Source organism: Hyperolius riggenbachi, chromosome 4 (genome assembly GCF_040937935.1).
Source record: "Hyperolius riggenbachi isolate aHypRig1 chromosome 4, aHypRig1.pri, whole genome shotgun sequence".
In the NCBI taxonomy this organism is placed as follows: Eukaryota; Metazoa; Chordata; class Amphibia; order Anura; family Hyperoliidae; genus Hyperolius; species Hyperolius riggenbachi.
The window spans coordinates 338,726,559-338,750,072 of record NC_090649.1 but is presented as its reverse complement, the minus strand read 5'-3'; the positions used below and the strand labels follow the sequence as shown (position 1 = coordinate 338,750,072).

The following is a 23,514-nucleotide window of genomic DNA, read 5'->3' as shown; positions in this document are numbered from 1 at the left end:
GTTGCTTGCTTGATGTTTAAAATGCACTTAATTGACAAGTTGTGAAAATATCACCTAGGAGAAAAGTGAGCAAAAAAAGCTTATTACAAATAGGCCATTGACCATAGAAAGCTATGGTATCTTCAGGGCCGGCCCGCTCATGAGGCGGGGTGAAACTTTTGCCTCAGGCGGCAAATTTCTAGGGGCGGCCTCCGCCCATCAGTGGGTGCGGGGAGCCGGCCGCCCAGCTGGAGGGGTAGCGGGCAGGACGGGGGTATTGGGCCTAGCGGCGGGGAGGGGGGTCGGACCCCCCCTCCCTCGCCTGGGTCCCCCGTCCTCCGCTCCCCTCCAGCCTTAAATAGATAAGAAGCGCAACTCGTAAGAGGCAGTGGGCAGGGAGGACTCACCTCTTCCTCGATCCAGCGTGCGCTCCACTGACGTCACTTCCTGCAACGCCGCCCACTGTATTGTAAGTGGACGGCGCTGCAGGAAGGGACGTCAGTGAAGCGCACGCTGGATCGAGCGAGGAAGAGGTGAGTCCTCCCCGGGGGCGGCGGCAGCAATCATTTTTTCCTCAGGCGGCAAAAAGTCTAGGGCCGGCCCTGGGTATCTTATAATCTGTTTTTTAGTGTCTTTATTAAGTAAATGAAGTTCTAAATTAGTTGGGGCTATATTGTTGTTTATTTATAGCACATCGAAGTTGGAAGTATCTACACGTGGAATTCCAAATTCTCTCTGTAACCCTAAAAAATCTTTAAAGCTCCCCAATAGAATAATTGGTGTAGATACTTGACATCATACTCGCGCCAAAAATTTTCAGGTGACAAGGGAAGTAGCCCAGGTAAATGTTTATTAAACCAGAGTGGCATAATAGGCGACCACTGATCCTGCAAGCCGTTAGCGAGTTTAAGAGCTCTATTATACACCTTGACTGTGTGATCAACAAGCATCAGTCCAACGGTATCTATGGGTAGACCAGGCCTGTAGATAGCACCACAATGGGCTTCATAAGGCGTGGCCATATCTGCCTCTGTACATAAACAGGTATCAGCTCTGAAAGTGCTGACCCATCCCCCTCCAACCTCCACCCCCCGCTTACTGACAGACGTAATCAGTTACTAATTTGGGTTTGGAATCAAACCAGATAAAGCTAGAGATCAGCGAGTCAATTTTTTTAAAGAGTGACATAGTTACCCAGATAGGGAACATTTTGTAGCAGGTCCAGCATGTTTGTGGCCAAAACTATCTTAACAGCTGTGACCACTCCGTACATGTTTGGGGGGAGTTCCACACTTTGAATCTCTCTTCTATACCTCTAGTACAGGGCTTCGGCAGCCATCTTGCCGTAGCCCTGCACTCTGCCTGTCAGCGCGGGAGATGTGCTGCAGGAGGACTCGGGGAGCTGCGAGCCAGATGCCGGGAGAGGAGAAGACTTCTGTCAGGTAAGTGAATTGTTTTTTTTTTCACAGGTGCATTTTTTTTTCTAGTGTCTGCTGCCTACATTGTGATTTTCAGGTGTCTGCTGCACACATTATGATTTTCTGGTGTCTGCTGCCTACATTGTGATTTTCAGGTGTCTGCTGCCCACATTACGATTTTCTGGTCACTGCTGCCCACATTGCGATTTTCTGGTGACTATTGCCCACATTAGGATTTTCTGGTCACTGCTGCCCACATTAGGATTTTCTGGTGTCTGCTGCCCACATTACGATTTTCTGGTCACTGCTGCCCACATTGCGATTTTCTGGTGTCTGCTGCCCACATTGCGATTTTCTGGTGTCTGCTGCCCACATTACGATTTTCAGGTGTCTGCTGCCCACATTATGATTTTCTGGTCACTGCTGCCCACATTACGATTTTCTGGTGTCTGCTGCCCACATTGCGATTTTCAGGTGTCTGCTGCCCACATTACGATTTTCTGGTGACTGCTGCCCACATTGCGATTTTCTGGTCACTGCTGCCCACATTGCGATTTTCAGGTGTCTGCTGCCCACATTACGATTTTCAGGTGTCTGCTGCCCACATTACGATTTTCAGGTGTCTGCTGCCCACATTACGATTTTCAGGTGTCTGCTGCCCACATTGCGATTTTCAGGTGTCTGCTGCCCACATTACGATTTTCAGGTGTCTGCTGCCCACATTGCGATTTTCAGGTGTCTGCTGCCCACATTGCGATTTTCTGGTGTCTGCTGCCCACATTAGGATTTTCTGGTGACTGCTGCCCACATTGCGATTTTCTGGTGACTGCTGCCCACATTGCAATTTTCTGGTGACTGCTGCCCACATTGCGATTTTCTGGTGACTGCTGCCCACATAAGGATTTTCTGGTGACTGCTGCCCACATTAGGATTTTCTGGTGTGTGCTGCCCACATTATGATATTCTGGTGACTGACTGCTGCCCACATTAGGATTTTCTGGTGACTGCTGCCCACATTGCGATTTTCTGGTGACTGCTGCCCACATGGCGATTTTCTGGTGACTGCTGCCCACATTGCGATTTTCTGGTGAACTCTGCCCACATTACGATTTTCTGGCCCACATTACGATTTAATGGTGAACACTGCCCACGTTACGATTGTCTGGTGAATGCTGTCCACGTTACGATTTTCTGGTGAACGCTGCCCACATTACGATTTTCTGGCCCACATTACGATTTCCTGGTGAACACTGCCCACGTTACGATTGTCTGGTGAATGCTGTCCATGTTACAATTTTCTGGTGAACGCTGCCCACATTACGATTTTCTGGTGAACTCTGCCCACATTACGATTTTCTGTCCCACATTACGATATTCTGGTGAACGATGCCCACATTACGATTGTCTGGTGAATGCTGTCCACGTTACAATTTTCTGGTGACTGCTGCTCACGGTACAATTTTCTGGTGACTGGTGCCCACATTACGATTTTCTGGTGAACTCTGCCCACATTATTATTTTCTAAAGGCCCACATTACGATTTTTCTGGTGAACTCTGCCCACATTACGATTTTCTGGCCCACATTACTATTGTCTGGTAAAATGCTGCCCACTTTACAATTAATTTACAGTGAAACGCTGCCCCATTACGATTATTTGGCACCTATGGGGGAGGGGCCCATCCAAATATTCGCAGGGGGGCCCAGTGATTTCTAGTTACGCCCCTGCTTCTATATGATTTAATGCTGGGTTGAGATTATGTTCCAGGAACAGATCATTTTGCCTTTACACCTTCACTCCCAGATACGTAAACTTGTCAACAGCCATAAGCCTAGATGGTGAGCAAATAATGAAATTGTCAAAATTGTCTGGTAGGAACCGGATAGGCTTAGAACAGTTAATAGTGAAATCAGAACTTTCTCTAAACTCTTCATAGATATGTAACACAGCAGTAAGGGAAGGGCCCAGATCCGCTAAATAAATAAGCATGTCATCTGCATACAAGGATATACGTTCTTCCATCCTGTTTATGCAAAGTCCCGTTAGCAGTTCAGTTCCCTAATAGCTTGTGCCAGAGGCTCAATTGAAATGGCAAATAAAAAGGGGAGAGGGGGCACCCCTGCCTAGTGCCTCTACCCACTCTAAATATGGCTGATGACCCGTATCTGCGCTATCGGTTCACTATAAAATATTTGGAAACATATTATTATTATTATTATTATTTAGTATTTATATAGCGCCGACATATTACGCAGCGCTGTACAGTGTATATATAGTATATATCTTGTCACTAACTGTCCCTCAAAGGAGCTCACAATCGAATCCCTACCATTGCCATATGTCTATATTATGTAGTGTAAGTACTGTAGTCTAGGGCCAATTTTAGGGGTAGCCAATTAACTTATCCGTATGTTTTTGGAATGTGGGAGGAAACCGGAGTGCCCGGAGGAAACCCACGCAGACATGGAGAGAACATACAAACTCTTTGCAGATAGTGCCCTGGCTGGGATTCGAACCAGGGACCCAGCGCTGCAAGGCGAGAGAGCTAACCACTACGCCACCGTGCTGCCCTAACCATATGATAATTCCTTCCCCTAAGCCAAATCTCCTGAGGACTGCTGTAAGATATGGCCACTCAATAGAATCAAATGCTTTTTTAGCATCCAAAGATGGAATTATCCTAGTGCCCGAATTCGTATGTGGATATTGTATGTTAGAAAAAAGGCGTTGTATGCTGAGTTGTGCAGCTCGGCCAGGAATAAAACCGATTTGATCCGGATGTATAATTTGACATATTTATTGCTGTAGCCTAAGTGCCAGAATTTTCGTTAAAGTTTTTAAATCTACAGTCATTAACAATATGGAACGATACAATTCACAGAAGTCAGGGGATTTATTGGGTTCAAGTATAAGGACTATAAGGGCCTCACTCGTAGATTTGGGAATAACCTGAGATTGGAAGATGTTCACATCAAGTGTTTGAAGTCGTTGTGCCAGCCAACTTTTGTTATTAACATACCATTCTATAGAAATGCCATTGGGTCCTTGCCATTGGGTCCCTTTTTTAAAAGTAATCTTAGCAGTCTCAACCTCATCCCTAGATATGGGGGCATCAAGTGCCTCTACTGCCTCTTTAGACAGGAAACGTAAATTTAGTCCACAGAGGAAATTATGAGTCTGGATATGGATTTCTGTGATTTTAGTGGAATATAAGTCCTCAAATAAGCTATGAAAGGCCTCAGCAATGAGTGCACGTGTCACCTTGGCTATTCACAGTGGTGCAGCTAAGGTTTTTTTGTGACCCCAAGAAGTCTGTAAGTGGTGGCCCTAACCTGCGGCATGAAAAGTGGGCGTGGCCATTGCATGTGGGTGGAGCCAACTGCATGATACTTACATGTCAATATGGAACGGTGGTAAGGATTATATTAGATTGTGAGCTCCTCTGAGGACAGTTAGTGACATGGCTACGTACTTTGTAAAGTGCTGCACAAGAGGTCACAGCTAGATAAATCTATATATATATAAAATCGTGTGTGTGTGTGTGTGTGTGTGTGTGTGTGTGTGTGTGTGTGTGTGTGTGTGTATGTGTGTGTGTGTTTATGTATGTGCCGCGATCACGCGAAAACGCCTTGACCGATTTGAACGAAACTTGGTACACAGATCCCTTACTACCTGGGATGATATGTTCTGGGGGTCTCGCGTCCCCCCTGCACACGTGGGCGGAGCTAAAAACAGCCAATCAGATTTCAGAGATTTATTTTAAATGGGAAAATGTAAACTGCAGCCATTCTTAGACTGTTGATGGCAGGGTTCTCAAACTTGCCACAGTTGGTCACTGGGTGAATGCAATTAACCATTTCAGCCGCCAAGACGTGAAGCTCACGTCTGGGCGGCTGCTGACCTGCGGCGCTGCTGATCGCGGGCGCGCCCCCGTGCCCCCGTGGTGTCCCCCGATAGCCTTGGGATCAGTGAAAGGGAACATGGTTCCCGATCACCGATCCCTGTCCCCCGCAGAAAAACCAAAGCGCTCACCCGTGAGGCTTCACTTCTTCTGCCCGGAAAGATTTCCGCATCCCCCTTATACTTCCGTTTAGTGAGAAGTACAAGGAGAGAAAACAAAAACGAAGGTGGCCATCTTGTGGCCAAATAGTAAAACTACATCTATGTGAGGAAACGCGGAAAGACAGCCGCCTCTGTACAGCGTGAGGTGGCTGTTTCCGGGAAGGGCATGGCGGAACGCAGAGAAACTGCCGCGTCTGACGCGGCGGTTAGCGCGCACGACCCTGCTACCGATACTTTGTCCCAGCGCGGGGAGGCCGCCGCCAGTGCTGCCAGCGGTGTGACCAACCCCGCGCATGGGGCAGCAGGAGCGTTGCAAGACGGTGTTGGTGTAGCTGGGACTCATAGTCCCTCTAGGTTCGGAATGACGCGGGTGCGCGCGGAGAGGCAGAGCTTATATGGCAGCCAGAAAAAGGTCAGTTGACCTGGTCGGTCAGCTGACAACTCTGCTCTTTCTCATTGGTCCAGCACTTAGGGAGGTGCTGGAGAGTATCTGTGTATATATACTGCTGGCTGTTCAGTTGCTGGTTGTCTGGCGTTGCGTACACTTCGTGGTAGCACTCAGACCTGTCTGTATCTGTGTTCTAGCATAGTTTCCAAAGGTGTTGACGGCCACGGATCTCACACCTTAGCGTTAGGAAATTATACTGTATTATTTGTTATGACCTTCTGCTTGCCTGACTATTCTTCTGTATTCTGATCCTGTACTTTGCTAGTCTGATACTCTGTTGCCGAACCCCGGCTCGCCCTAAGACTCTGCATCTGCCTCCTGATTCTGTACCTCGATATTTCTGATACCCTGTTGCCGTACCCTGCTCGTTTATTAGATCCCGCATCTGCCTTCTGAATCTGTACTCTGTCTGTGTGGTTACAACCTGGTTTGTTCGACCTCGAGAACCGACCTTACTGTCAGAGGCGGTTCCCAGTCCTGGTAGTGACACTCCCTCCTGAGTGTCACTCTAGGTTGTCCTTCCTACTCTCAGCCTGACTCCTCCCTCCGGGAGAGTTCAGGTCTCCGGAAGGAATTTGTGCAGTACTCCTTACTGTCCTGAGGCCTAGTCCTCTAGGTATTACTGTTGCACCAAACACTACTTCTCTACTCAGGTGTCCAGAGGTTAGCATATATATCTGATTATCGGTGATACTGCAGATCATCAATAATCTGGTATATATCTGTATTCCCAGTTGTTGGATATGATTTCTATCCAGAACATTGGCATAGGACACATGGTGAAACCATCTCAAAATGCTTGCTGTGTTACAGAAACCAGATCAAAGAGACGTTCAGTTAACTGCTATTATTACCCTTGGGAACAGAAACCATCAGAACTGGTCTAGTGATTAAATGGCCAGTGAAACTGGTATTATCTTATCTCAAAGAATGGGACCCTTGGATAATAAAGCCATAAAAACCAAGGGGACAATGGAAGTTCTCATGGGAACAGTTGGTTAGCAGATGGACAATACCCCAACAGTTTCTGTATGCCTGAGACAATGAAGGGAGGGTCACCTTTCAGATCTAAACACCTGTATGATCAGGGTGCCCCCTGGTGTCGGACAACCAACATCACAGGACCTCATGGGTGAGGTTACAGCGCCACTTAGAGGTCTAAAGAAGACATAACTGGCAAGGACAGGGGGGCGGAATGATACCTGAGCTGGGGGTGGTCGTATGGGTGTGTGTGTGTGAGGAATGGATTTCTTGGCTATTTAAGCCATAAGAGAGATTGGCTAGGAGCTCTCGCAGAAGAAGCTTCCATAAGGCTATAGAGATTCCACCAGCAGGAGCATAGAGAGACATCAGACTCCACCAAGCCTCCATTTTGATGTAAGAAGTAACCATCTTGATTAAGATATAGAGTGCCTGCATTGATACGCAATTAGTAGATAGGACTAGAGGAGCGCCTTAACTTGTAACTTTTCTGTCTACTTTGTTATGCTTTTCTTTAATTTGGAAGAACAATAAATAACTTGACTACAACCAAGGACTGTTATTTACGCAAGTAGACTAGGAAACCAAGTAGCAGATATATCATTTGGCACCCCAGATAGCGTGTGGAATAGTCAAATCCACATAGAACTCCACAATATCGTGACTGCTACAGGAAACGGATCAAGAACATCCAGTCGCTGCGATCCAGGTTTCCTAGAAGATTGATGAAATCCACCTGACGGTTACTACAGGCGCCAGGACTCCTCAAAGAAGCCAGGTCTAAGAGCATCGCCTGAGTTTCGTGCTGGTCGTGAAGACAGAGACGCCTGAATCGTTACCTGAAGTGCTGTGAAGTATTCCATCGCTGAGCGGACGCGCAAAGCTGGTGAAGTATGAACACTTTCTTATCTATGACTAATATGCATATATAGTGCTGTATTGCTGTTGTTTTTTTGTTGTTGTTTGTTAGTTCTTAATTGTGTTAGTAAGCCTGTATTAGCTATTCAGTGGTTGCCGGCAGAGACAGGATTGATCACCCTGTGCTAACTGAAGTACCCATAGGATCTATAGGAATATAACCAGACGTTTTTGAGGGAAAGTGAATTAGATAGTTTTCTAGTGTTCATGTGAAGGGGAAGTAGCCTTCTGCCCAATAGGAAACCTCTCTGGCCTGGATCTTAGATCAGTCAGAAATTGGTCTGTGTATGTGGGATACGGTCAGTTAGAAGTAGGTAGAGCATTGAACCAATTTTTGTAATTGGATGCACGATACCTGTGGAACAGACTTGTATGTCTGAATTGAAATAGCTATACAATAGAATTACACGTGTAATTTGTCATTGGCACAGATAGAAGTTCTATTAAAACTGGTCTAGTTTTGTATTGAAGCTAGTGTATTTAATTGTTGAGAATTGTGTAATTTGTCATTGACACAGATAGAAGTTGTATTGAAACTGGTGTAGTTTGTATTGCAACTAGTGTATTGTGTTGTTGAAACTTGTATAATTTGTATCGGAAATTGTGTAAGTTGTCATTGAAACTTGTTGTCATTGTGGTGTTAAGTGGTCTCAAATTGTGTTAGTGAGACAATAGTGAAGTACTGTGTTGTTGAAGTTTTATCTCAGTAACTTGGAAATTGTAAACATGGAAGTTGTAACAGATTTTCTAAAGAAATATTCCTCTGCTTCTTATCATTTGTGTATGGATGAGGCATTGACTCATCAGTTTGGTGATTTAGAAAAGCAGTGTGACATGCAGAATGAAAAATTGCAAACTAAAGTATCTTCTAAAAAAAATAGAAAACAGAGAATGGCCAATCTCATTGATATGTTAATTAAGATGAAAGAGATCGCTTTACAGAAAGAATTGCAATTTTACACTGAAAAAGCTCAGCTAAGGAAGGAGCTTGATAACATTACGCAAGGTTGTTTGGCCATGGATATTAAGAATAATGCTTGTGAATGTGAGGAATTAAAGGAGGAAGTTGACAAACTTGGTGAAGAGAATTGTGATTTACAAGAGTGTTTAGAGGACTGTGAATCTAGATGTAGACTCAGAGAATTACATATTGCATCTTTGGAAGCAAAAGAGTCACAAAAAGATTGTGTTATTCAAATGCTTACAGAGCAGCTGGCTCAAAAGGAACAATGTTTACAGTTGTTAAAAGCACACGGTAACAATGCATGCAACCAGGGTAATAGCTCAGGTTACAAATCCCTGGGAGAGGAGCAAAGAGGCAGAGAGGAGCATCCGATTTGTACTGCAGACGAATCTCAATCTCCTCCTGAGCTTTCATTAAATCAAAATTCCACACTCTTTACTCCTATCCCAGACAGGATTGATCACCAACACAGAAATGCTCAAGGGCAAGGTCATGAAAATCATAATGTGCACTCCACAACACTCTCTATACAGGATCGCACAAACCTGTGCCAGATATTGGGGAAGTTTGACACTTCAGCCTCACCTGTCAGCCTCTCCAATAAGCTGGAAGCTGTAGTCACTCAATATAATTTGGGAAACAGAGATGCCTGTGCGCTACTGCGTGCATGGCTCCCTTCACAGCTGTGTGAGAAATTACTGCCTCCTGTGGGGACTCATACTGGTCTGTTGGCAGAACTTAATTCCAATTGGGGAAATGCAGCAGACAGAATGGGAGAGTTACAGAGAGTGATGGGAGGGAGAGATGCTAGAGGAACCAATGCGCTAGAAAATGCCAGATTTAGGAAAGGTGAAGACCCTGTTTTATTTTGCAGTGAATACTTGTCACTGTACAAATCCACATTTAATTGCCCAGATATGTCTCCTGACGACGGTAGTTTTCTTTACTCGATGGCTAACAAGTGTACCTTTGTGGATTATCACACAAAGATTGCACTCAGAAATGCTAATTCATACCAGACATTTCTGAACATAATAAAGGACTGGATTCAGGAGACAAATCAGGACAGTAAAATGCAAAGGAAAATTGCAGAGGTAACTAAGAGTGAAGGAAGAGTCAGATCCACTGGCAAATGTTACAAATGTGGGCATATAGGACATTTCATGAGAGACTGTAAATTGAACAGGAGAGTAGGGGGTAACAGAAGTTTTGCTGACAGGAAAGATCAGAAGAGGCCTGGACCAGACAGGGTGCAGAGGGAAAAGGTCCAAGATCCCAATGTTACCCTATATGGTCCACTCCTAAAAGAGCTAGAGAGGGTTAAAAGTAAAATCGCTGAAATTCCAGAGGAATACAAGACCCCACCCCCATCCAATCCTTATGTGAAACCATAGGGATTACAGGCCCCACCCTTGTCCCCAGTATGTCAACTTGAAAGGGACAAGGGCAATAGACCACATATCCAGGGAGCGGTAGGGGGCCATCGCGCTGATATACTTCTGGATACAGGAGCAGCTGTCAGTTTGACAAATATGACATTGACAGCTGACCCTAATGGCAAGTCAATTTTTTTGAGAGGTTTTGGAGGTCAGGTAGTTCCTGCATTGCAATCAATGCCAGTGCCCATAAACATAGGAAACATGGACATACAACACAGTATGTACCTGTCTCCTACACATGAGGGCACCATCATTGGATCGGATGTGATGAAAGCACATGGTTTGGTGGTAGATCTATGTAATTGGATGTTGTGGAGAGGTTCCAGGTACAAAGGGAATGTTTGCATGATCACTGACAATTATGGGTTGGCATCAGTGAAACCCAGTGACGCGATGGATCCCAGAGCATTGTTAAAAACGAATGATCAAAGGTTAGCTGAAATCTTGTGGCAGCATGACAAAGTGTGGGCGACATACAAAAATGAGTGTGGCAAGGTGACAAATATGATTGTCAAAGTAGAAGGCCCAGATCCCTTACCACAGAAACAGTACAAGATTCCCCCTGAATCAATTCCATTTGTACGGTGCACCATTGAAAATTTGTTGGCACAAGAAGTGATTAGAGAATGCCAATCAACAAATAATGCACCCCTATGGCCAGTAAAAAAGGGTAATGGTTGGCGACCCTGTCTAGATTTCCGTGCACTAAACAAATGTACCCCATCTGTCACCAATGTTGTTGCCAAAATGCCCGATATGATGACAGCGCTCAAATCATCTGCAGCAGTGTATTCGTCTATCGACGTCTCAAATGGCTATTTTTCGATCCCCATTCACCCAGATAGCCAATACAAATTTGCATTTTGTTTCCAAGGAAAGCAATACACTTTCTGCAGGCTGCCACAAGGATTCAAGTCCAGTTCAACCTATTTTCATAAATGCATGATTGATGTTTTAAAATCTTTTTCAGAGCCAGAATGTATCATTCAATACGTGGATGATGTGCTTATCCAGACAGACACTAGGGAGCAGCACTATGCTCTCCTTAAGGAGTTATTAACATTAATTGAGAAAGCAGGGTTAAAGCTAAACCCAATGAAGGCCCAGTTAATGAAAGATTCTGTTTCCTTTTTGGGAGTTGTAGTTTCAAAGGGGGGGAGGACTCCTGACCCAAACAAATGTGAAACTATCCAGAAACTTCCAAGGCCCAATACAAAAACAGCACTGCGACAATTCTTGGGGGTGGTCGGTTTCTGCCGAGACTTCATTGAAGGATTTGCAGAAAAGGCAAAACCTCTTTATGAATTATTGAAAAGTGACAAAAGGGAAGCAGATCCGCTAGAGTGGGCAGAAGAACAGGAACAGGGATTTAAACTGTTGAAAATCACTTTAATGCAAGCCCCAGCATTAAGTAATCCCAACATGGAGTTGCCATTTGCTATACAAGTGTACACATCAAATGTAGCAATCACGGCTGTGTTGCTGCAAGAGAGGCAAATAAAATGGGTACCTGTTGGATATTTTTCTCGAGTGCTTAGTCCAGTTGAGAGGGGATTTGATGATTGTGTCAGGAACTTGATGGGTGTGCATTGGGCTGTTCTTGCAACTGAACACATTGTAGGCTTTGGGACGCTGACTCTACAGACACCCCATACTCCCATTAAGATGCTTCTAGAACGCACCCTTAGTGGAGTATCATCCCAAAGGGTAGCCCGATGGCTGATTGATCTAACGCCTAGAAACCTCACGGTGATGCACAATGCCACATACGTTCTTCCTCAGTTAATGCAATATGAGGGTACGCAACATGATTGTGGAGAATTCCACCGAACAAAAACACAGGAGATCTTCAGATTAGTGGAAGGAAAGGAAGATCTCAGAGTCTGGGTAGATGGATCTCGGTACTGGGAGGGAGGAAGTTTCCACACAGGATACGCCCTGTGGTGTCCACAGACACGAGAGGAAATTTTGATAAAATGTCCCAGGAATTTCTCAGCTCAAAGAGCAGAATTAGAGGCAGTAAGAGAAGCCATTATGCATTTCAGTGCAGGCCCAATTACAATCTTCTCAGATAGTGCATATGTCACCAGGTCACTGACTGAATACATGCCCTTATGGCACACTAGAGGATTCAGTGATGCTTCTGGTAAATCCCTAATGCATACTGCAGTGTTCCAAGACATTTGGGCCAAAGCAAGCTCTGAACCACAAAGAGTGGCCATAATCAAGGTAAAAGCACACCAGAAAGGCAGTGATGAGTTAGCAGTGGGAAACAACAAGGTAGATGAGCTAGCAAAAGAGGCAGCTTTGATAGGGGTTAAGTGGGCTCCCTATGACATAGAGGGACAACAGGCTTGGGAAGAAGAGGATTTTGAAGGCAGGAAAAATGATACGGACCTAGCTGAACTACTGCCTGTACTTAAGACCCCTACCCCTTGTTTAGCCGAGGAGCAGGATAAAGATGAATCCTTAACACATCTTAAAAATCTAGTTAGAGGCAAAGCGGCAGATGTTCCTCAGGATTTTGTAATGCGAGATAACCTTCTCCTTAAAAACACCATTGAAGGATTATGTTTTGTTGTGCCATCCCAGCATCAAAAGGACATCGCAAAGGAAAATCACCGACTGACAGGTCACATGGGTGTTCAAGGCACCTTAAAATTCATTCAGACAAAGTATTGGTGGGAAGACATGAATAACACAGTTCTGAAAATTGTTCAGGAGTGTCTTATTTGTGCTCAGATGAACCCCAGGCCAAAAGGCCAGAGACCTGTGCTTGCTAGAGTGCCTGTAGCTGAAGGCCCCTGGGAGAATCTACAGATTGATTTTATAGGCCCGTTACAAAGTGCTCCAGGAGGGTACAGATATCTGTTGGTGGTGGTGGATGTGTTTTCAAAATGGGTAGAAGCCCTACCTATGAGGAAAGACTCAGCTGTGGCTACCGCCAAGGCCTTATGGACAGAGGTCCTGTCCAGGTGGGGATTCCCAAAAACAATCGAGTCAGATAGAGGCACCCATTTCACAGGGAAAATCATGACCGGAGTTTGTAATCTGCTTGGGGTAGAACAGAGATTTCATGTACCATATCATCCCCAGTCCTCTGGCATGGTGGAAAGAATGAACAGAACTCTAAAAGAGAGGCTTAAAAAGTTGGTCCTACAATCGGGTAAAGATTGGTTGACTCATTTACCAACCATTTTAATGGCCATAAGAGGGTCAGCAGCCAGAGGCACAGTACTGACCCCATATCAATTGATGACAGGGAGAATCATGAATCTCAGCCACCCAGCTGATCCCATGCTCAGCACACCCCTGAAAGAGAGTGCGGAAAAGGAAAAATTCCTGAGTCAATTACAGGAGCAAGTGCAAAAGTATCTGCACTTTGCGGCCAGTAATATGGCTCCAAAGCAAAGGGAACACCCTAACAGACCACCGATTGCATTAAAAGTTGGGGATAAGGTGATGGTGAAAAATTTTGTACCCAAATCCTCATGGGATGCAAACTGGACAGGTCCCTTTGAGATCACCATAGCCTTAAGTGATCAAGTGGTCAAGGTTAAGCGTTTGGGCATTAAAAATGGCAAATGCATGAAAAGGAGGGAAGTGGAGAAATGGGTTCATGCAGATCAGTGTAAGAGATATGACTGTTAAGAACTGATACCGCACTTGTCTTCTTCTTTTCCAGAGCCCAGTGGAGCGAAAATTAACAGAACGGAGGCATCTGGACAATGTACATCAAATTTTTATTTTTCATGGTGCTGATGAGGCTGTGTAATAGTGACACAGTGGAACTTGAGGAGGAATACTCTGGGTATGGAGATGGAGATATGGAATTATATAATCCAGAGTCAATAATGACAGAGCAGATAAAAAAATGGATATATTTGCAACAAAAACATGAGGACAACAATAATAGGAGAAGAAAATCTAGACTGACAATGGATCGCCATGTGCCATTGGAAACATACCAATGGGGCAATCAGGACGGAGATCAATATAGAAAGTTTTTTTCATTTGGCAGGTTTAATCCCAATTCCAGAGACAATAGGCTTTCATTTGTACACGGAAATCCTGAGTTTAAACTTGAATCTCTGCAGTCATATGTGAATGTTAAAATATATATGAACGAAACGGGTTATTGGTTGGGGGGTGAAAAAGGAACGCAGGTTCAAGAACACAAGGATATACACTATGGGATTATACATGAACACTTAAAGGAAGGAGAATATGTATTTATGTGTGGTGTATATTGGTATAGAAACATGCAACCAGCAAACACACCCAAGGAAATTACACTCACATACAGGGATGAGAATCTGGGCGGATTCCAAAGGGTTCCGATGACACAAGAACGAGGTGATAATTTCATAATCGGGTCAATATCCAGAGCCTATAAGTCATACAGAGAGGCAGTAGGCTATTGGAAATGTGAAACAGCAGACATAGAAGTGGGGGAGATACAAATCCTCGATGGGTCATCGGAGCACTTAGAAATCTGCACAGAGAGCAAGACAAATGACTCGAGGGAGTATGAGTACTTGGAGTTAGGACAACCACTCCAAGTAAATCTAAATTCTAAAAGAGCACTTATCACTGAGGTACAATATGCCATGTCCACCTGGCACTTTAACATATCTCAGTGGTTAATAAAGACCTACTATCCGGTATGTGCTAAATACACCCGCAATCAAGTACGTGGTTTGTACAACTGGATTACTCCCAAGAGTAATACGGGTAAACGTGCAAGCACCAGAAATGGGCGCCTACTCTTGAGGAGTAATCGAGAGAAAAGGGATGTATTTGGCACTGTACTCGGAGGAGTTGGTACAGGAATGGGAATCCTAAATGAAGCCGATATTGAGATTATAAGGAATAAGTTATCTGCCATAGCATTAGATAGCAAACAAGGATTTGTTAAACAGAGAGAGATCAATGATATTCTTGACAACATTCAGCAAAAACACATAAACACACAGGTGAATGTTGCTAGGGATTTCATTGAGAACTTCAAGACACTGGTCGACAACGTAGTGAGAAGAGGAAGGAATACATCATGGGCGTTGGTCTGCACGCAAGGACAGACAGAACTGTCAACCAACATCAAATTAATAATACAGTCACTGCATGAAGGTGAATGGCCTTTTGAGCTGCTTTCCCAAGTTGGTAAACATCTCCCAAAACACATAACTTTTACTAGTCCAAAATGGTGGGCGAGTTCGTGGTTGGGGTGTACTGATCCAGATTCTGAAAAATGCTATGCGACTTCACTTATAGTGTATTCAGAGTTGCGCCCGGTTATTATATATGATATTAAGTCCATTGGTATACTAACCGGAGAATCTTTAATCTTACACCCGAGGCTGAACTTCCCACAGGTGATTAGGGAGAAGGGAAAATGGCAACAGGTTGATGTTTCCCTCTGTCTGCAGCGAAACCATGATGTATTGTGTTCCCCAGGTCAATTCAGGAGGGTAAATGAAAGATGTTGGGAGGATGCTTCCATTTGTGTTTTGGATGGAGAGAACATTGCCAGGGACAAGGCACCAGTGTACTATTTAGGACATAAAAGGGTGTGCTTTTTTGTCCTGGATACTACTAACGTAACATTAATCCTAGACCAAGGATGCTCTGTAACAGTATCTGTGGCTAGAGGCTCTTGGTGTACCCTTGGCAATGTTTCTGAAATCCAAACTAATAAATGGAACTATAGCATTCCTTCTGTCGCACGGTGGGTCATTGATTTTAAGTATAACAATCCTGTTGATATCCAGATGATGAATTTGGGAATGGGAAAAGAGTTACAGGATTGGTTGGAAAAGTTGGACAGAGATGAGTATGTGCTGAGGGAATTGCAAGAAGAAGGTGCTAATGCAACTATAATGGTACACCATGATCAAAATGAACTTAAGAAGGTGGAACGTATGTTAGAAACAGACTCAGAGGGCTACTGGTGGGAATATATATTTGGTTATTCTGACAAAGCTAATACTATACTGAACTACTTGATGCACCCAGTTGTAGTGTTACTAATTGTTACCATAACTCTATCAGTAGGACAGATAGGCATGTGTGTTTTTATGAGGTACTTGTATAAAAAGATGCAGTTCCCTCCTAAGATGATGGGAACGCCACCAAACAGTGCAGTCTCCTCCTTCCAGGCAGAGACTTTACTGTGTGGGGTAGAACCGGAACGAGAGCAGATCTGTAAAAATTGTCACAGAGAAGGGCACGGCATAGAGAACTGCTTCATTCCTTACCGAAAAACACAGATGTATATATGAGGAGTCTAATATGATGAAGGGATATAGGAAAGTGACAGATGAATGAAATAGGTATATAAAGGATAGAGCAGAGCTAATAAGCCAGTGACACCCTTTTTGTAAGTGAGTTGCACTAGTTTAGTTGAACGAAATTGGAGAAATGGTACCAAACAGTATAATGACGTGATGTTCATAATTGTTAGATTGTAATTTTGTACTGTTGTATTGTAGGTTTTATGGTAATGTACATAATAGTGAATGTATAATGTGGTGGCTCCTCTAGGTCCAGGTTATCATAATGGTTATAATATCTTGGTGGGGTCAGTGAGAATGAATTTGAATGAAAGGTGTGTAAATGGACTACCTGAAGCAAAGGTAAAATTCTTGCCCCTAGGAGCGGAAGAGAACCCAGTTATTGCATACTCCAGGACAAGGATGAAGGACTGTGTGTGTGTGCCTTTCAGGCACAAAGCGGCATATGTTGGATATGATTTCTATCCAGAACATTGGCATAGGACACATGGTGAAACCATCTCAAAATGCTTGCTGTGTTACAGAAACCAGATCAAAGAGACGTTCAGTTAACTGCTATTATTACCCTTGGGAACAGAAACCATCAGAACTGGTCTAGTGATTAAATGGCCAGTGAAACTGGTATTATCTTATCTCAAAGAATGGGACCCTTGGATAATAAAGCCATAAAAACCAAGGGGACAATGGAAGTTCTCATGGGAACAGTTGGTTAGCAGATGGACAATACCCCAACAGTTTCTGTATGCCTGAGACAATGAAGGGAGGGTCACCTTTCAGATCTAAACACCTGTATGATCAGGGTGCCCCCTGGTGTCGGACAACCAACATCACAGGACCTCATGGGTGAGGTTACAGCGCCACTTAGAGGTCTAAAGAAGACATAACTGGCAAGGACAGGGGGGCGGAATGATACCTGAGCTGGGGGTGGTCGTATGGGTGTGTGTGTGTGAGGAATGGATTTCTTGGCTATTTAAGCCATAAGAGAGATTGGCTAGGAGCTCTCGCAGAAGAAGCTTCCATAAGGCTATAGAGATTCCACCAGCAGGAGCATAGAGAGACATCAGACTCCACCAAGCCTCCATTTTGATGTAAGAAGTAACCATCTTGATTAAGATATAGAGTGCCTGCATTGATACGCAATTAGTAGATAGGACTAGAGGAGCGCCTTAACTTGTAACTTTTCTGTCTACTTTGTTATGCTTTTCTTTAATTTGGAAGAACAATAAATAACTTGACTACAACCAAGGACTGTTATTTACGCAAGTAGACTAGGAAACCAAGTAGCAGATATATCACCAGTGATACTGCAGATCACCGGTAATCAGATCCTCTCTCTGTTACACCGATCGTTACAATCTACATATTTTTGAAATTACATTCTACACATTTACCAACATTAAAAATTAACTGGTTATGTCCCACACCAAAATATTACCCAAATTAAATTTTTAATGGTAAAAAAAAAAAAATTACAATTAAAAAAAAAAAGACATAAATAGTTACCTAAGGGTCTGAACTTTTAAAATATGCATTTGAAGGGGGTATACTACAAACATTTTAATTATAAGCTTGTAAATAGTGATGGACGCAATACGGAAACAATGCACCTTTATTTCCAAATAAAATATTGGTGCCATACATTGTGATAGGGACAAAATTTAAATGGTATAATAACCGAGACATACGGGCAAATAAAATACATAGGTTTTAATTATGGTAGCGTGGATTATTTTAAAGCTATAATGGCCGACAACTGAGAAATAATGAATTTTTTTCCATTTGTTTCTTATTAATCCTGTACCACCCAAAGAAAGCCTAATTAGTGGCGGAAAAAAACAAGATATAGATCAATAAATTGGGATACGTAGTGATAAAGTTATTGGCGAATGAATGGGAGATGAAAATTGCTCTGGTGCATAAGGTGAAAAATCCCTGCGGGCTGAAGTGGTTAAGATTCAAGAAAGTGGGTGGAGCCTACAACAGCCAATCAAAATTCACCTATTGATTTTCAAGGGGAATATTTAAACTGTTGCTATTCTTACACTTTTAATGGCAGAGGCTTCAAACTTGCTACAGTCGGTCATTGGGTGACTGGGGTTCAAATTAACTAAAGGGGCGGGGCCACAAACAGCCAAACAGATTTCCTTGGTGGATAAACTGCTTCCATTCACACATTTTTGATGCCAGGAACCTGAACGCTCACAAACTTGGTCATTGAGTGTCTGCGTGTCAAGGTTACAAAATGTGGGCGGAGCCAAAAACAACTTTTCCTGGGAAAACATAAACTTCCGCCATTCTTACAACGTTAACGGCAGGGTTCTCAAACTTTGCACAGTTGGTCACTGCGTGAATGAGATTAAGATTTTGGAAGGTGGGTGGAGCCTACAATAGCCAATAAAAATTCACCTTTTGATTTTCAAAGGGAATATTTAAGCTGCTACCATTCTCTTATACTGTTGATAGCAGATGCCTCAAACCTGGTACAATTGGTCACTGGGTGACTGGGGTTCAAATTCAGAAATGGGGTGGAGCAACAAAGAGCCAGATTTGATTATTTTTCAATGGGAATATACAAAGTATTGATACCAAGGACCCCAAAGCTGATAAACTTGATAATTGAGTGACTGTATGTCAAGGTTAGAAAAAGTGGGCGATGTTAACAACTACATTTTTAACATGGCAGGGTTCCCAAACTTTACACAATTGGCCACTGGGTGACTGGGATGAATATTCAGAAATGTGGGTGGAGCCTACAACAGCCAATCAAAATTCACCTTTTGATTTTCAAGGGGAATATTCGCATTTCTACCATTCTTACCCTGTTAATGGCAGAGGCCTCAAACCTGATACAGTCAGTCATTGGGTGATTGGGGTCCAAATTCACTAAAGGGGTGGAGCCACAAACAGCCAAACAGATTTGTTAGATTGATTTTAGCCATTCTGTTATTGGCAGGGTTCTCAAACCGGGTGGGTGGGTGACACAGTTGGTCACTGGATGACTGGGACTAATATTCAGGAAAGTGGGTGGAGCCTACATCAGCCAATCAAAATTCACCTTTTGATTATCAAGGGGAATATTTACATTGCTGCCATTCTTACACTCTTAATGGCAGAGGCCTAAAATCTGCTACAGCCAGTCACTGGGAGACTGGGGTGTAAATTCTGAAGGGAGCAGGCCAAAAACAGCCAATCACATTTGTTTAATTTCAATGGTAAAATGCAACTTATTGATGCCAAGGACCCCAAAGCTCATAAAATTGGTCATTGACTGACTGTATGTCAAGATTACAAATAGTGGGCAGCGCCAAAACCAACTAACTGTTTTCATGGGAAAATGTAAACTGCAGTTTTTCTTACACTGTTATTCGCAGGGTACTTAAACTTTGCACAGTTGGTCACTGGGTGACTAGGATTAATATTTGGAAAAGTAGGTGGAGCCTACAAGAGCCAATCAAATTTCACCTATTGATTTTCAAGGAGAATATTGAAATTGCAGCCATTCTTTCACTTTTAATGGCAGAGGCCTCAAACCTGCTACAGTCGGTCGTTAATTGTCTGGGGTTCAAATTCAGTAATGGGGTCGAGCCACAAACAGCCAGATTTCTTTGCTGGATACACTGCTTCCAGTCACACAATTTTGATCCCAGGAACCCAAAAGCTCACAAACTTGGTCATTGAGTAGTGACTGTGTGTCAAGGTAACAAAAAGTGGGTGGAGTTAAAAACAGATTTTTCTGGGAAATTGTAAACCTCAGCCTTTCTTCACTGTTAATGGCAGCGTTCTCAAACTTTGCACAGCTGGTTACTGGGCGACTGGGATTAATATTCAGAAAAGTGGGTGGAGCCTAAAAATGCCACATGTCGCTTTTCAAGGAGAATATTCAAATTGCTGCCATTCTTGCACTGTTAATGGCTCAAGCTTCACACCTGGTACAGTTGATAATTGGGTCACTGGGGTTCAAATTCAGAAAAGGGGGCAGAGCCACAAACAGTGAATCAGATTTGTTTCATTTCATGGGAAAATACAAATTATTGATGCCAAGAACCCAAAAGCTCACAAACTTGGTCATTGAGAAACTATGTGTCAAGGTTACAAACAGTGGGCGGAGCCAACAAAAATTTCACTGGGAAAATGTAAACTGCAGCCATTCTTACACTGTTTTTGGCAGGGTTCCCAAACTTTGCCCAGATTAATATTCAGGGAAGTGGGTGGAGCCTATAATAGCCAATCAAAATTCACCTGTTGATTTTCAAGTGGAATATTTAAATTGCTGCCATTTTTACACTGTTAATAGCAGATGCCTCAAACCTGCTACAGTTGGTCATTAGGTGACTGAGGTTCAAATGCTGGAGAGGGGGTGAAGCCACAAACAGCCAATCTGATTTGTTTAATTTCTATTGGAATATACAAATTATTGATGGCAAGGACCCCAAAGCTCACAAACTTGGTCATTGAGTGTTTGTGCGTTAGGGTTAGAGAGTGGGCGGAGCCAACACCAGTCAAATACATACCCGGGCAATGCCGGGTCATCGGTGGGTGGAGACAAATACAAATTTCACTGGAAAAATGTAAACTGCAGCCATTCTTACACTATTAATGGCAGGGTTCTTAAACTTTGCGCAGTTGGTCACTGGGTGACTGGGATTAATATTCAGAAAAGTGGGTGGAGCCTACAAAAGCGAATCAAACTTCACCTATTGATTTTCAAGGTAAATATTTAATTGCTACCATTCTTACACTGTTAATGGCACAGGCCTCAAACCTGATACAGTTGGTTATTGGGTAACTAGGGTTCAAATTCAGAAAAGGGGGTGAAGCCACAAACAGCCAATCAGATTTTTTTCATTTCAATGCAAATTATTGATACCAAAGACCACAAAGCTCACAAACTTGGTCATTGAGTAATTGTGTGTTAGGGTTAGAAAAAGTATGCGGAGCCAACACCAGCCAAATACATACCTGGGCCATGCCGGGCAATCAGCTAGTCCCAAATAATTGAAAGCAGGGATACCCATTGGACAGTTCCTCAGAGCTTGAAGGAACTGTTCCACTGAGGAATCCTTTGAAACAGAAAGCGCATTGCTAAGACAAAGATTTGGTCAGAGGGGTTTCCCTGAACCGATTATTGAAAAAGCGTATGAATGAGCAAAAAACTGCTCTCGCTCACAAACTCTTATGACACACACCCCAAAAAACCTCAGATGCCGAGATCGATTGGATCATCTCTGAATATATATATATATATATATATATATATATATATATATATATATATATATACAGTGGGTTGCAAAAGTATTCGGCCCCCTGAAGTTTTCCACAGTTAGTCATATTACTGCCACAAACATGAGTCAATTTTATTGGAATTCCACATGAAAGACCAACACAAAGTGGTGTACACATGAGAAGTGGAACGAAAATCATACATGTTTCCAAACATTTTTTACAAATCAATAACTGCAAAGTGGTGTGTGCATAATTATCCGGCCCCCTTTGATCTGAGTACAGTCAGTTGCCTATAGACATTGCCTGATGAGTGCTAATGACTAAATAGAGTGCACCTGTGTGTAATCTAATGTCAGTACAAATACAGCTGCTCTGTGAGGGCCTCAGAGGTTGTCTAAGAGAATATTGGGAGCAACAACACCGTGAAGTCCAAAGAACACACCAGACAGGTCAGGGATAAAGTTATTGAGACATTTAAAGCAGGCCTAGGCTACAAAAAGATTTCCAAAGCCTTGAACATCCCACGGAGCACTGTTCAAGCGATCATTCAGAAATGGAAGGAGTATGGCACAACTGTAAACCTACCAAGAAAAGGCCATCCACTTAAACTCACAGGCCGAACAAGGATAGCGCTGATCAGAAATGCAGTCAAGAGGCCCATGGTGACTCTGGATGAGCTGCAGAGATCTACAGCTCAGGTGGGAGACTCTGTCCATAGGACAACTATTAGTCATGCACTGTACAAAGTTGGCCTTTATGGAAGAGTTGCAAGAAGAAAGGCATTGTTAACAGAAAGCATAAAAAGTCCCGTTTGCAGTTTGCCACAAGCCATGTGGGGGACACAGCAACCATGTGGAAGAAGGTGCTCTGGTCAGATGAGACCAAAATGGAACTTTTTGGCCAAAATTCAAAACGCTATGTGTGGCGGAAAACTAACACTGCACATCACTCTGAACACACCATCCCCACTGTCAAATATGGTGGTGGCCGCATCATGCTCGGGGGGTGCTTCTCATCAGCAGGGAAAGGGAAGCTCGTCAGAGTTGATGGGAAGATGGATGGAGCCAAATACAGGGCAAACTTGGAAGAAAACCTCTTGGAGACTGCAAAAGACTTGAGACTGGGGCAGAGGTTCACTTTCCAGAAGGACAATGACCCTAAACATAAAGCCAGGGCAACAATGGAATGGTTTAAAACAAAACATATCTATGTGTTAGAATGGCCAGGTCAAAGTCCAGATCTAAATCCAATCGAGAATCTGTAGCAAGATCTGAAAACTGCTGTTCACAAATGCTGTCTATCTAATCTGACTGAGCTGGAGCTGTTTTGCAAAGAAGAATGGGCAAGGATTTCAGTCTCTAGATGTGCAAAGCTGGTAGAGACATACCCTAAAAGACTGGCAGCTGTAATTGCAGCAAAAGGTGGTTCCACAAAGTATCGACTCAGGGGGCCGAATAATTACGCACACCCCACTTTGCAGTTATTGATTTGTAAAAAATGTTTGGAATGATGTATGATTTTCTATCACCTTCTCACGTGTACACCACTTTGTATTGGTCTTTCACGTGGAATTTCAATAAAATTGATGCATGTTTGTGGCAGTAATGTGACAAAATGTGGAAAACTTCAAGGGGGCTGAATACTCTTGCAACCCACTGTGTGTGTATATATATATATATATATATATACTGGGCACCCCGTAGCAGCAATGCTATGCTACGCGAGGCGCTTAGCGGTAATTCGGGGCTCTGGTGGCTGCTAGACCCCAAATTACATCTCCCTCCGA

The 23,514-nt window shown here is 43.4% G+C and overlaps 2 protein-coding genes across 6 annotated transcripts in view; both read left to right on the top strand.

Annotated features, from left to right (window-relative positions):
- The window catches only part of TIAM2 (TIAM Rac1 associated GEF 2), a 1,035,624-nt gene that overhangs the window by 743,470 nt on the left and 268,640 nt on the right, over positions 1-23,514 (top strand). The gene's annotated exons all lie outside the window — the stretch shown is intronic.
- LOC137571068 (posterior protein-like) lies at positions 8,533-10,164 on the top strand. The gene has a single exon (XM_068279754.1). The coding sequence runs from the start codon at positions 8,533-8,535 to the stop codon at positions 10,162-10,164; it is 1,632 nt and encodes a 543-aa protein (XP_068135855.1).